At 49.3% G+C, this 14,555-nt stretch overlaps 3 protein-coding genes and 1 pseudogene across 4 annotated transcripts; 2 read left to right on the plus strand and 2 right to left on the minus strand.

Annotated features, from left to right (window-relative positions):
• Positions 1–4,279: 4,279 nt before the first annotated feature.
• On the plus strand, positions 4,280–5,361 carry M431DRAFT_338 (hypothetical protein; the record flags this gene model as incomplete). The annotated part of the gene is made up of 2 exons (XM_024914402.1): positions 4,280–4,334; positions 4,391–5,361. The coding sequence occupies 2 exons, from the start codon at positions 4,280–4,282 to the stop codon at positions 5,359–5,361; spliced, it is 1,026 nt and encodes a 341-aa protein (XP_024779923.1).
• A 621-nt stretch (positions 5,362–5,982) lies between these two features.
• M431DRAFT_476764 (hypothetical protein) lies at positions 5,983–7,360 on the minus strand (the record flags this gene model as incomplete). The annotated part of the gene is made up of 6 exons (XM_024915502.1): positions 5,983–6,126; positions 6,180–6,197; positions 6,233–6,326; positions 6,409–6,903; positions 6,957–7,120; positions 7,313–7,360. 6 exons carry the CDS (start codon positions 7,358–7,360, stop codon positions 5,983–5,985), a joined length of 963 nt encoding a protein of 320 aa, XP_024779924.1.
• Positions 7,361–8,500: 1,140 nt separating this feature from the next.
• Positions 8,501–12,048, plus strand: M431DRAFT_476765 (hypothetical protein; the record flags this gene model as incomplete). The annotated part of the gene is made up of 4 exons (XM_024915503.1): positions 8,501–8,509; positions 8,617–9,067; positions 9,127–11,929; positions 11,997–12,048. 4 exons carry the CDS (start codon positions 8,501–8,503, stop codon positions 12,046–12,048), a joined length of 3,315 nt encoding a protein of 1,104 aa, XP_024779925.1.
• A 1,436-nt stretch (positions 12,049–13,484) lies between these two features.
• On the minus strand, positions 13,485–13,863 carry M431DRAFT_175569 (annotated as a pseudogene; the record flags this gene model as incomplete). Its single annotated transcript has 2 exons — positions 13,485–13,693; positions 13,846–13,863. Coding segments are annotated over 2 exons (215 nt in total), but the record flags the coding sequence as incomplete, so codon positions are not given.
• Between the last annotated feature and the right edge of the window lie 692 nt (positions 13,864–14,555).

The raw sequence follows: 14,555 nt of genomic DNA on the forward strand, positions 1-14,555 counted from the left end.
ATGTTGATTCTGCTTCTTCCTTCCACAGTTAGTGTGTCTTCTTCCATCATGGCTGGGGCCCGCATGACAAAGAGGCGAGAGTTCAGCGCAGAAAACAGCGTGTTGTCACCCGTATGATAGTAGACAGAGTCTATGCAGGAAACAATGTCAGGAGAGGAGCAAGACCAAAGACGGAAGAAGAGAAGAGCAGTACCATGTCCGAATATAAAAGAAAGAGGGAAGACAACGAGACCAGACTCGAAGCTGATCGCGAGGACGGGATGCCCCCAGGTACTGGAAAAATGAAAAAGCAACGAAAAGCGAGCAAGGCTGCCGGTCAGTATGTGGCTGGCTGCAGCTGCACAAACATTTCAGCCTCAGCGCCAAGCTAGATATGCACTGCAATAACTGCCATGGGATCTGATAGGTAGGTAGCCGTCTCGAGAGGGGGTGTGAGAAGAGAAGAGGCTTGCGAAGAGAGCATGCTGGCTTTCACACTCCAGGACAAGAGACACGAACATTGGCGGCAGCTGGACGAGAAAGAATCGGTGCAAACTCGTGTGAGAGCCGGACGCCGGATCTGGGACGGAATATATCGCTGATGGGCTGTCATTTTTCTCAGGATGCTCCCAAGCTGACCGTTTAGATTAGCGATATATTAGCTGAGATGCCAACTCTCCGGCTTACACGCAACGACGGGAGGACTAGCAAAAATAAGGTACGGCTATGGTACTGTAGCAGCGGCATCACCCACCGACTACCTGTAACTAAACCAGCGGGAACCAAAATCGAACGAAAATCAAGCGAGCTGCACTGGACTAAATTAAACTGGGCTGAGCAGTAGAGCTGTACGTACTAAGGGCGTGTGTCTTGGTTGCTTCCGCAGGTACCTTTTGCAAAGGCAAAGAACCGGGTTACTCGATACTTTGCGCCTGCCTTAGTGGACAAGGAAAGACCCGCGCGCGGGTGGAGTTCGTTTCAGCCCCCCGCAGCTGGACGGGAAACGATTGGCCAGGCTCATCTTCGGAGAATCTGCTCCGACCGGGCCTGGTCGAGAAGTCGGAAAGTGTGGCAGGAGGAGTGGGAAAGGTTCGACGCAAGGGAGCAGGAAGGAGCGACAATACAGTGCAGGAGACTCGCCAATCAGCCCGCTTGTGACGTAAATCCGCACGCTGAGTCGCTTGTTCTCTTTGCGAGTACCGAGCATTGTTACGAGGAAGGTGGAATACAGGCATTATCATACGTACAGTAACCTGGCAGATCTAGACTCTAATTCTAGAGGCATCTCGATCTTGATTCTTGGCTGCTAATTCAAAAAGAGATTGAATCTCACCGTATTTTGAACCCGTTCATACCAAGGAATAAGGTAGCAATCAAGCTCTCGAAAAATCTCCGACTTGCTTCCTTGTCAACTCGCTAAGTCTACCGTGAAACCTGCTTGATTGCAACGGCCACTAACCATCATCGTGTCTCTCTCTCTGTCTCACTCACTACAAAAAGGAAACCTGGCTGACGACCTGCATCGTTCACTTTCTCCTTTTCGGCGGTCAAGACAAAGTCTCCTTCTCCCTGCTTCTTACAGCAGCCACAAAAAGCACTTCTCCCGACTCTGTGCGACTCGATAGTTGCTTCAAGGCTGCAGATATGGCTTGACCGGCCGGGCTTTTGGCCTGGGATCCCCCCAGTTTGTGTAATTCACCTGAGCCGACCCTACCTGCCCAGCTGCCCAACCGTCAGGATTTCAGGCTCCTTCGCATGGTGGCTGCCCTTATTTTGCTTTGTGCTCGAGGCTGCCATGCACTTACAAAGCGCTGCATTGTTACTCGTCCAATGACAGCAACATTTGGTGGTGGGATCGCGATGGAACTGCTGGGTGCTGTACAAAGTACGTGTTCGCACATTCACAAGCCAACTTGCCTCCCCCAACTTGCCTTGCTAAGAAACCAGCCCAATCGGCTGTCTATCATGATCCATTCACAACACACCACAGTCGCAGTCGGTTAGCCGAGATTGCTGCAAGCCGGACCGGTGAGCTTGTTGAACCGCCAGCCACGACTCCGAGCGCTTCCGCTGAGGCTGTCGATCCCTGTAAACGCAGGCCATTCGATTGGCTCAGCCGGCAGTTTTGCTTTGCTGGCAGATTATATTGCGAGGCAGAGACATGCCATTGGCGATACCCCTCACCAACTTACAGATACACACGACGCCTCTCTTTGCTTTTTCCCCGGCTGCGAGCACGATGGTCAATGCAGCGTGTATTCACCTGAGACACGCTCTCCGGTTGCGGCACCCATCCACCCGCCACTGCTCTTTAGAAAACACCAGACTGTTGCTGGATGGAATAGGCAGGATACACAACGTGAGTCTCTCCGTCAAGACTCAATATTGACAACGAGTAGTGGTCCTTTTCCGTAAATTTGCCGCCGAGTACACCAGTCTTGTAGAAAGCAGCCAATTCACCACGCCATGCCTCCATGAACACTACATCACTATTTCTTTGCTTGGGACACTTAGACAGGAGAGACCAGCGGCATAACTTGTATTCTAGTACAAAACGTGTCAAGTCTTGGTTGATCTGACGTCAAGAAGCACAGAGACAGCATGTCAATTTGCTTCCTGGTCGCCAGCCACCAGTCTCAAATTTGCTGTAGTTGGACAGCCGCCACCACTTACATGCGCTCATGTAATTTTGTTGGAAGCAATCACCCGCCCAGCATGACGCAGGTATCCATACAAAGTTCCTCACGAACTCGACATGACGTTGTATCTCATGAACCGCAAAATGCTGTACCATAGTGACACCAACGGCGAGTCCGAACCGTGTGTAACTCGTAGAGAAAGGAAAGCAGTGCGGAGCCAGCGCTAACCGCGCCTCAGATTTATGATTTTTAGCAATGAGCGCAGGAGATGATAGAAGAATCATTAATTCCTACCTAGGTACTAATATTAACCCTTTTAACTGAGCCTTTGCACACGGTGCTATTCTCATCATAGGTGGCCAGTGGTAAGAAGGGCAATTTTGCCTCTGCCACCTTGTATCTGTAGACTGCGTATTGCTTGGTAGCCTCTAACAGAGAGGGGGTGAAGTTTTGGTAGAATAGTGTCTACGAAATCATCTCAGCTGACCATTGTTGATTCAGCATTGGGGAAAACGCGGCGGCAATAGTTTCTTGAAATGATGTCGACAGGTCAATTCCCCTTCGAATCTTCCATTACGCACAATATGAGGGCTCGAATTTCGTGTAGACGATGATTGAACGTACTGCGCTCGTAGATTTGCTGCTCCTTCTCGACAGGGGTTTTGAAGGAAGCGGTTGGGGTTTGCGGCAAACTTTCCTACAAGCACGATCTGGGTATGAAGATGGGCGATATTGAGAAGCACTAACCTACACTCTTTCACGAAAATCAACATGTTGTTCATTTATCGCGAATATTTATTTTGCCATCAATGACAGAAAATCGAATTTATCTTTGATATTTATAGCCGATTGCGTGTTGAAAACCCGACGAGAGGAGATGTTGGTATCTGCTTCCTGTTCTTAATACTGTTGTTCCGTCCTTGGTTGTTGCCTCCATCGTAAAAAAATAGAGTGGCAGCCTAAATATCCCACAACAGCTCTTCTAAAACGGAGATGCCGACGAGATATTCGCTGCCTGCTGATCTATCCACAATGACTATCTAGTATATCGCTGTCTTTTTACACTTCTCGACATCAAGAAAGAGAATATCTGGACATACATCGAAAATACGCGCATACCTCTATCCTGTAGCCTGGCGGAGTGAACAATTCAACCAACATACGACGGCGCCACCCTCTTCTCGTTCTACGCTCTTGTTGCTTCGTCCTCAAAAGGAGTAGGAACCTTCTAGACACCCTCAATCACATCCTCAATGAGGACCATCGACTAACCCTCCGTGTGTCTAGTACGAACGTCCTAATGCGATGAGCATTAGATGCTGCACACCCTACTGGAAGGCATCGATCATACGGCCACATATTGGCAGAGCACAAGCACACTCGTTGATCTACGCGTCTTGTAGGCTGCTTTCCACCTTGCATACGGTCACCAACTTGGTTCGAAACCCCGCCGCCTAGAAACAAATCTCGTCGGCCTCCCGCATGTTCCACTTGTTCCTGGCGCCAACGTCTATTCCCTTCCAATCGAAATTGAATCGAATTGAGAGAGTTAAAATGGGTACCTAGGTCCGCTAGGAGGTCATGAAATGGCATCAATTCTACACTCTCCGCCAAAAGCTCCTATTGACGGGCAAATCATCCAGTGATTCCACATCTTCACCATGTCGGCGACAGTTGCTTCGAATCTAAGCGACTCCAAATATCATCCGTGGTCAGGTACGGTACTTTCTATCCCCATTCTATCCTCGAGAGCTAATGGAATTGAACATAAGATGCATTCAAAGCTCAAGTACAAGCTCTCCAGACATCAGCGACGATTTCTTTGGATGAACCGCGTCCCGAAAAAGAAAGACAAGAAGTGGCTATTAAAGAAGAAAAGACTAGAGAAAGAGAAGAAGTGGATGATGAAATCTCCCGTCAGATGAAGCAGGCGTCTCAGGAAGAAGAGATGCAAGCAATCGTGGCCTCTGAAGAGCAAGAGCTAGCTGCCTTGCTAACGAAGAAAGTTAGGAGAGGGAAGCTTGTGAGAAAAGAAGAAGAGCGAATGGATTTTCTTCGGAGACGTGCTGCGAGGCGGGAAGAACAACGGGCTATCGGTGAGATCGAGGGCCAAGCAATCATCGAGTCGACCGTTGCCGTAGGCCCCGAACCGACTCTTGCCGCAAGCCTTCCACCGAACGCTACCATAAGACTCGAAGAAGACTGCCTTGCGCTTGCAACCACTTTTTCTATCGTTTCAGAAGTTATCGCCAACGGCGAAAATACCATGACTCCGAATAGCACGGCTAAATCAGTGGAATACCACCCCAAAGCAGGCAAATCTTTCATGATTCGAACAAGAACGGAGCCACATTACATCCTGACTGTTGAGAACGGAGAGTTGAGGCTCCTAGAGAAGCCTACTCTAGGGGGTGGCTCCTTTTGGCACTGCGTCAAGAGAAGCGGTTGGAAAACCTTTTGCAACAGTGTCACGGGCACAAATCTCCATCACGATGGTCAGGGTAAAATCTCGATCCAACGCGGCCACAGTTTATTCCAGAATATGAACGAGTATTTCACGACAGAGAGGCACGACGATGGTGGTTATATCCTGTTGATGAAGCACGGTGACGAGTTGTCTCAGGTTGCCATCTCGGGAGATGGAAAATGCTTGGTTGAGCGGAAAGAAGATGGGACAGCCTGGGATTTTATTGAAGCCAAATATGTTTCTTCTTCCATGATTCTCACATATTCCAACATATGAGGGGAGATGGAAGGGTAATCACTTGCGGCGGAGTGTCAATTTCTGAGGCCACATTAATCACAATAAATGAAGATTCTTTTTTTGAGCTTTCTATTGCTCGTGATGTATCGACCAAGCGCTTTATTAATCCTATCTTACACACCAATGCGCCAATCTCCCATGTCCATCCTACAGCATTACATATGATACAAAGGCTGGGGGACGTTCAGCCATATGCTTGGCATCGAGATTTCATTGCTTTGCTGAAATCCTCTGCCGATTTGTCTTTGACTGTAGGACGTTACCGTGACGTGCTGGACGGCCTACCATCGTTGTGGAGGGTTTGCATCAAGCTGCCACTATCTTGCAAACATTGTTGCTTCAGGCGTAGGACATTACCGTGACAAATGAGTGACGAAAAGAACGACAGACGGAAAACCGAGTGAATTGGAGTCGGTCAGTCAAACGTGTGGAATGGGAAAAGCATGGTGAATGGCGTGATGGGCAACCAAGATTTCCCAATTGATGAAGTAAAATTTGGATGGTCGAAGACAGATCATGAAGCCAGCTCTGCGTAGGGGAAGCAACCTCTGTGAATCCTGTATCAGGCCGTCGCTATCTTGCAGGAACCGCCGTAGGACATTACCGTGACGTGTTGGACGGTCCGTCACTATCTTGCAAACATTGCTGCTTCAAGTGTTGCACAGAATCTTGTCCATTTTTCTCATACGTATCGACAACGTTGAAAATGGCCTTCTTCTTCTCATCCAACCGGGCAATCAATTGCTACTGAGCAGTCAGCAACTGATTTTCCAAACAAAGTATTCAATGTTACTCACGTCGACAGCCTGGCGCATCTGGTCATTCCAGATGCGCCAACGTAGGACATTACCGTGAGCCCGATAGGCCCAAGAAAACTCTTCATGATCTCATCATGCAGCTTTCTTCCCATACTGGGCTTGCGTTTGGGAGACGATGCGTTGTTGCTAAGACGTCGCAACCATTGCGATGAAGACTTTCCATTCATTTCGTTGAAAGCATTTCCACACTGTTGTTCAACCTGCTTACCACTTGATGTGCTCCTCAAGAATGATGAAGGTTGTGTCGCAGTAAGCCACTCTGGACAGCCAAAGGCCGGCGTAGGACATTACCGTGAGCCCGGTGAGTCCAAGGGAACTCTTCATGATCTCATCATGCAATTTTCTCCCTATACTTGGCTTGCGCTTCGGAGCCGGTGCTTTGTCGCTTACGCGCTGCAGCCATTGCGAAAGCACTGCCATGCTGCTGGTTAATATGCTTGTTATTCGATGCGCTCCCCGGGAATGGCGAGGATTGTGCGGCAGTGGGCTGTTACTCACAGTGATTGTATAGCCCAGAGGCCGGCGTAGGACATTACCGTGAGCCTTGAAAGCTCGGCTGTATGCTTGATGCAGAATTTGAACTGAGCCGCCAAACTTCAATGTAGACGTCGCTCTAGCCGAGCTGTGTGTCTGGATTCCCTCTTTGGTTGCTCGTAACTTCTTGCCAAATAGTCCACTATCATTGTTGGGGGCCTGCACCAAGCTGTTGAGCATTCAGCAACTGATTTCCCAAACAAAGGATTGAGTGCTACTCACAATGATTGTATGGCCAAAGGCCGACATAGGACATTACTGTGAGCCTTGAATAGACTATCGTGACCGCGGAGGGCGTGTACCAGGCTGCCACTATCTTGCAAGCACTGCTGCTTCAAGTGTATCACGGAATCTTGTCCGTACTTTTGATGTGAAGGATGGAAGAGCTGGCGGCCAGAGTTGAGCTGGTGTCTGCGTTGTGGGTTTCTGCAAAAAGTGGTGGATCATTGCCTCAATGTGTTGGTGTGTTGAGCATCACAGACTATGGACAAGGAGAGACAGCATCATGCCAATGTCTATTTGCACCACTACTTGTCAGCCCTCTCCTACAAGAGTAATAGGAAGAGAGAGCAACGTACATCAGGACAGATAGCCTTGGCGTAGGGTTGAAGAAAAACAAACGTCATGTTGTCCAAGGGTTGGTCAGAGCAGACACTTGATGGAGATGCCTTTGCTTGAGAAGCGACAGGACTGAAAGGTTGTATCTTTGATCTTGGTTAGTGAGGTACGAGTAGACTCGGAGAAAGGGAAGTCATACCAAATAATGTCATAACCGATGGAGCATGACGACGAGTGAAAGCTCAGTGGAATGAGTAAGAGAGTGAGAAAAAGAAGAAGAGAGAGAAAAAAAAAAGGATGTTGCAAAAGCAGATGTGTGAGAAAACCATCTGAAAGGGCGGCAGTGTGATGCTGTGGCTCAGTCTGCTGTTCTCCCGCCCGCAACGCTGTGCTTGTCAACTCGAAGGAATTGTCAAAGCACAAACGAAGGCCTGCATTTCTCAATGGAGAGAGGATTGATGGTGCTCCTAGAAGTGATTCCACGGTAAGAAGAAGTACAGACGTTATTTGAAAAAACAAGAAGAGAAAAAAGAAGAGAAGAGAAAAGAAACTGCTGTTCAGAGGGCTCACCAATTGTATGCACAGTGCTGAGGCCTGTTATTACAGCACCCTCCAGGCTCTGGCGCCGTCAATCCCTAGTATCGAGATGACTGCAAGTTGAATCAATTGGAAAACCCACTGAACGAGAGCTCTTTGAATTTCAAAGAAGAGGAAGAAGAATGATTGAGAAGAGAATAAATTGAGCAAGATGGAAATTTTTCTTCTTGTGGGATGGAAATCTCGCTTCTCGCTTCACGTTCAGGAAGGCACCGCTTGCAACAGAGTTTACGTCTTACATCCTGCCCTTGCTCCTGCCTCTCCCAACAGGCCTCAGCCACTGGAAAGTGCCTCCTCGGTAGTGTGATAAATACCACCCGCTAAACCCAAAACGTGCAAAGTACAATGGACCTGTCAATTGTTCAATACGAACGAGGCTGAGCTTGTTATTCAACCTTTGGCACTCCCCAGAAACCAATTATGCCACGAGGCTACATCGGCCCTTGAACACGACTTCATCTTTTCCTCCTTTGTACCAGTTTTGCGATTTCTTTCTTCTCTTCTCTCGCATTCTCTATTCTGCAGCCCTTTATTGCGAGGCTCTTATGATCTACAACTTTTAATTCGTGCATTCTGTCAACATCGGCCCTGGGCGGCCCCTCGTCGGAACCATGCTCCAAGTCAGTTCCCCTTGCTGTGCGCGTCCTCTTTTTGAATCCGAGAAACCCGACGGAAAGAGAAACATGTATCTCGATAGCTGACCGTTCGTCTGTATCCCTATCTGCAGAGAATAAAAGGTGCCATCGACCGCACCATCGCAGAGGAACAAGCCCGCCAACAAAAGGCGCTTGAAGCCAGCTCGTCCGCGAACCGATCTGCCTCGACGTCGCGAAGAAATGAGAGCGGCTCAGGCAAGCGGGCTCGGCCTCAGAACCCAGGTTCTGAGGCTGGATATGCTGCGACTAACCCTGACCCTTCCGTATTCGAAGCGGCATTCGTAATTGACGACAGCGAGGAGCCGAGCCGAGCTGGAACACCAAAGCCTGCGCCTCCCGAGAAGGACGCGCCCAACGGAGAGGCCACTGGGCAGGCCGAGGCTGTTGAAAATTCAAACGGCAACGTTGATGCCAAAGATGGTGCCTCACGCGATGGAGCTGCTCATGAGACCAAGCCCGCGCTGAGTCAAGAACTCCGGCAAAAGCTTCGCAAATTGGACAAGCTCGAGTCTACTTATCCGGGTACGTCCCGCTCATGACAATTAATTACTGACCATGAAGTCTAATGACGAATTTAATAGAACTCCTGCGTTCGTACCGACTTGCACATAAGCGTGCCAAGGCCGTCGAACCCTTTGAAAAGGCTCTCCGCGAAAACACACCGTTGGCCTCGATCAACGATCCGGAGTCTCTCGTTGAGTATCTCAACCAGCTGAAACTAAAAGGAGACATGGTCATGGATGAACTTAAGCGAGTCTCCTCAGACAAGGAAGATCTGCAGAAGAAGAATGAAAAATACGAGAAGAAGATGAAGGACATGCAAGGCGAACTGGACGCCCTCAAGGCTGAAAAGGCAGAGAAGGCCCAGAAGCCAGAATCCAAAGATGCAGCAAAGAAAGAATCTGGTGGAGATGGCGATTTCTTTTCCTACGACGAAGAGATTCCCCAGCTACAGGCCGAGATTGCTGCGAAGAACGAAGAAATTGATTCCCTGAAAGCCGAGCGAGACGGCTTGAAGGAAGAGCTTTCCACTCTCAAGCAAGATAGTGCAGGCTTGGCAGAGAAACTGGAGAAATCTGCCCTGCAGCTGAGCGAATCCCGTGAATCCTCTGCCTCCCAGGACTCTCTACAGGCCCAGTTGGAAGCCCGAAAGACGGAAATCACCAGCTTGGCAGACAGACTCGACAAGTCAGAGAAGCAGAACAAGGAGCTCGAGGCCCAACTTGAGACAGAAAAGAAGCAAGCAGCGGCCAAGGGTCAGGAGGTGGAAGAGGTACTTGCCAAAGCCATCAAACAAGCTAGCCAGCTGGCTGGCGAGCTATCCAAAGCTACGGCTGCCCGAAATGTCTCCAAGAATCTGATTGATGAGCTCAGTTCCCAGGTCGACTCATTGAAAAAGGAGAGGTCCGAGCTTCAGACCAAGACTGACGAGGTGACCAAAAAGGTCCAAGAGCTGACCAAGAAGCTTGAAGAATCGCCCAAGCAGCCTGCTACTCCTGCTCCTGTCCCTACTGAGCCAGTGTCAACCCTTGCACCGCCTACAACAGGTGGCGGAGGAAATAAGAAGAAGAAGAAGAAGGGCCGTGGCGGCGGCGGTGCTACCAGTCCCGCACCTCCCGCTTCTCCCTCTTCTTCGGTCGCTCCTGGTGCCCCCAGTGCCCCCAGTGCCCCCAGTGCACCCGACGCCGATAAAGGACCAGATACCTCAGCCCTGGAAGCAGAGATTACCAATCTGAAGGAGGAGCTGGCAGGCAAGGACAAGGAAATCGAGCGGCTGTCTAAGCGGAGAAAGACTGAAGACGATCTCCGTGAGGAGATTGAGACGCTGCAAGAAAACTTGATCAATATTGGCCAAGATCACGTCGAGGATAAGCAGCGAATCAAAGAGCTCGAAGTGGAAAAGGCAGAGTTGAAGACAGAAATTACTGCTTTGGAGAAAAAGATGGCCTCCGCCGTCTCCGAAAACGAGCGAGAGAAGTTCCAGGCTCTCCAGAAAGACTATGATTCCATGAAGGAGAAGTTTGATACAGCGCAGGCTGACATTGCCGCTGCGAACCAGCTGGCGCAGAATCGTTTCAGAGATGTGGCTGATCTGCGTGAAGCACTGCAGACGCTTCAGCCTGAGATCAAGACCTTGCGCAAGGATTCCGCGGATCTTAAGATAGCCAAGGGAGAGCTTGCGGCTAAAACCAAAGAGCTGAGCAACTTGGATAAGAGAGTAAAGGATCTTGAGCGAGATTTGGCGAGTGCTCGACAGGAGATAAGCACCCGTGTTTCGGAGGTTGGGGTCCTCAAGAACAGATTGGCCATTGAGACGGAGGACAAGGCCAAAGCGGAAGAGGCCCAGCGTGGATCAGCGAAAGACTACAGACGTGCCGTGGCTGAGCAGGTTGAACTCAGCGCAAAAGCAGAGAAGCTGGAGCGAGCACTGGAGAAGGCCAAGGATGACTTGTCCAAGGCATCCGCACGGGTGACGGAGCTCGAGGAGCAGGCGCACAAGCTGAAGCGCGAGAAGGCGGCAGCCCAGGAGGAAACTGAATTTAAGACTAAGCAGTACACTACGGCCCAGGGCCTTCTGAGCAGCATGCGAGATCAGCAATCCGAGATGACGGTCCAGCTTAGGGAGCAACAATCCCAGAATAGATCCCTGGAGGAGGAGCTTGGTGAAGTGCAGCATCTGTTGCAGGAACGCACTAGAGAGGGCGAGACAATGCGGCGGTTGCTTGAAGACTCGGAGCGGCAGGGAGAAGCCAAGCTTAGAGAGATGCGCAACCGGATCGAGACTGTTACCGCGGAGCAAGAGCGGCTTGAAGCAGAGGCGAGCTCCGCGATGAGAAAGAATGTCAAGCAAACGGCCGAGCTCAAGACTCAAGTCCGAGAGCTGGAGAGAGAGGTCAAGGACTTGCGCGCCGAAAAGGAAGAGCTCGAAGAGCGGGAACGAACCTGGCGGCGCCGACGAGAGGAGCTCGAATCAATCGAGCTTCGGACGGAGACGGAGTCGACCGAGTTGCGGAACACCATCTCCTCGTTGAGAAGTGCATTGGATGCGTCGGAGCTGCAGGTTCGAGACGGAGAGAAGATCAAGGCAAACCTGCGCAAGGAATACGAATCGCTGCAGCTGCTGCACGACAAGCTATCTAAGGAACTCAAGGCGGCGCAGACCAAGGTCGCAGCGATGGCATCAGGCGTAAGCGTTAGCCAGTCGGGAACTTCGTCGGGCGTGACATCGCGAACATCGATGGACTCGACGCGTACTGCTTCGACCTCCGAACTGTCCGACATGGACTATCTCAAGACGATTCTGTTGCAGTTCCTGCAGCAAAAGGACAATCGGCTGAGAGCGCAGCTTGTTCCCGTCCTGGGCAAGCTTCTTAAATTCGATAAGTAAGTTTTGGCTTTCTCTTCACTGGATGTTAGGCTGGAGATGAATGTGACTAACAATCCGAACCAGGACTGATGAGAAGAAGTGGATGACTGCAGTACAGCACATTGAAGTGCGTTAAACCAGAGCGGCGTGTAAGAATAAGTAGTGGCAGAGGGGGGGAGGCATGGGAAGACGGCATGATGATAATGGGCATATATATAGATGCATTGCTTGTGTGTACCAATATTGTGGTTTTTTGGTCGTTTAATAGCTATCAAGGACTTCCTTGTGGCAATGGAAGGGGGTAGGCCTACTGATTCATGCAAACGTTTGAAACGAAAGACAACATGAGCTATATGCGTATGTCGATAGCTTTCTATATAGTAATTACCAATGCAGTCTATTTTGACTGAATTAAAAGCTGGGATGAAGTATTGCAAAGTGAAATACGCTGACGAATATGCATTGAAATTCTAGAATTCGTCTACTTGTAGTATGATAAGTATGTATGCTGAGCATGGTGATGATCCAGGATGAGGAAGATGCAAGGGCGATAATGGTGTAAAAGGAAAAGTGTGTATCGATAACCTCTCATTTCTGCTCTCGACCACAAAGTCACAAGATACTCTAAAGCGTAATTTTGCCAAGACTGATAAGATGCTATAGCTATCACTCATCAACTGGTTGATAATTTCATTCTACCAGATAAGCAAATCGCTACTTGATTTTACAACTTGAACTTTTTCTCTGGTCATCATTTCGCCGTATTTCTCAAACCAAAGACAAGCCCAGCAAAATCCCTTCCACATACACTTCCAGGCATACACCCAAACAGAAGCCCCTCATCATTCTCATCCCCGTCACACACGAACTCCAACAATCTCAACCACAAACTCATCTCAATCAAATCTCAAACTCTCAAATGCCAAATGCCAAATCTCACTCCCAATCTAATCTAATCTAACCTCATAAACAAACCCCTACACAGCGGTACGTACCTCCATCCGCAGCAAAAAACGATCGCGCCTCTCTCCACCGTACTAAAATACCTTTCCCGCCCATCGTCCACTCACCTCCCTCCTTACACCCCCAATCCTTGCCCACTACGGCCCCATCCTTCCCCCGGCTGCAGCTCGATCGATCTGCCGCACAAGGCAAAGCAGATGAGTTTTTTTTTAGATTTTTTTTTTTTACTGGAGTACACAGATAAAGCATTGCTCGGCGACGATAACGGCTGCCGCTCGCGCACGCCTCCTATTCTAGCTAGAGCAAGAGCAACCAAGCCCGTTGATCCCGCTGCACGTTTTTCTGGAGATCCGTGCCCAGATCGATCTTCCCCCGTTGTAGGGCTGAAGGCCATGGGCTGGGTTGGACAAGCCGTCTGTGGATGGCTGCTACATGTAGACAGTTGGGAGAGGCAATGGTGTTCACTTTGCATCACGAAATAGAAAATCTCACGACAAATCACTCATCACATGTTAAAAGGCACGTTTTTTTACCAAAATAAATAGCAATTGATTTGCGCACGCAAACGCAGGCCCAAGGACCATCGTAATGCGTCGAGTGTCATCTGCCCTTGTGAAACAACTAGCTGCTATAGACCATGTCCATGACCCATTGTAAAAAGAAAAAAGCCCTCTCGCTGCTTGCTTGCTTGCTTCCCTTGAGAAGAAGAAAAAAGAAGCCGAGAAACTCCTCCAGCTTAGCTTTCCATGAATCAGCCGGGCTGGATGACCAGTGCGTGGCAATCCCAAAATAAAAACAACCATAGTAGTAGAGATAGCAAATTCAATCCTCCCTCCGTCCCACAACTAAATCGGTCTCGTATGCGCATCTCATGGGGTTTACCATCAAGGTGAATCCCATCATCTCCAGTCTTCTTCACGTTTGACCGATTAGTTGGATGCAGGAAACAAAGGAAAGGGCCAAAATAATATCAAACGCCGTACATGCATACCCGATCCCTATCTTCATCCGAAACCATGTCCCTAGAAATCAAATGATTCTCATCAAGAGCAGGGTGCTAATGCCCTCTCTGAAACGAAAGCCGAAAAGATGGAATCGGACAAAGGCCGAATAACAAGACTAGATGATAAAACGAAATAGGGGAATAAAACGAAAAAAGGAAATCGTGGATGGAGCGGCGTCATGTCCTTTAAAGCCTGGCGCGTTCGCCCACTGGGTATCATGGTGAAAAACCCCCTAATGCTTGGTGTATGTGCGTGATCCTTGAAAACAAAGAAGAAAACAAAGAAGAATTCCCGGAATGCAGATAAGATACGTTGTATCGTGTAAAAGTTGAAGAAAAAAAAAGGAGTAACGAGGTCATAAAGTGGCCAACTCGATATTGCGTTGTGGATTCACTGTCATTGTCACTGTCGGACAAGACAGACAAGAAGAATCACAGAGTCGACAAATCCGAGCCAAGCCGACCAAGGCGTCGAATGAAGAAGAATGAAGAAGAATGAAGAAACCAACGGGGGTGATGAAATGCAGAGTGGTCGTAACGCTAAAATCGAGTGCTGATGGTCGTCAAGATCGTAAAAGCGGGGGGAGAAAGAATGTTGGGGATGCCAAAGGGGGAGGGTGTAAGTTGATAAGGGATGGTTGAGTAGAGATGTCAAGAGAGAAAGAGTCCTGGCAGCT

Source organism: Trichoderma harzianum (genome assembly GCF_003025095.1).
Source record: "Trichoderma harzianum CBS 226.95 unplaced genomic scaffold M431scaffold_1, whole genome shotgun sequence".
Lineage (NCBI taxonomy): Eukaryota > Fungi > Ascomycota > Sordariomycetes > Hypocreales > Hypocreaceae > Trichoderma > Trichoderma harzianum.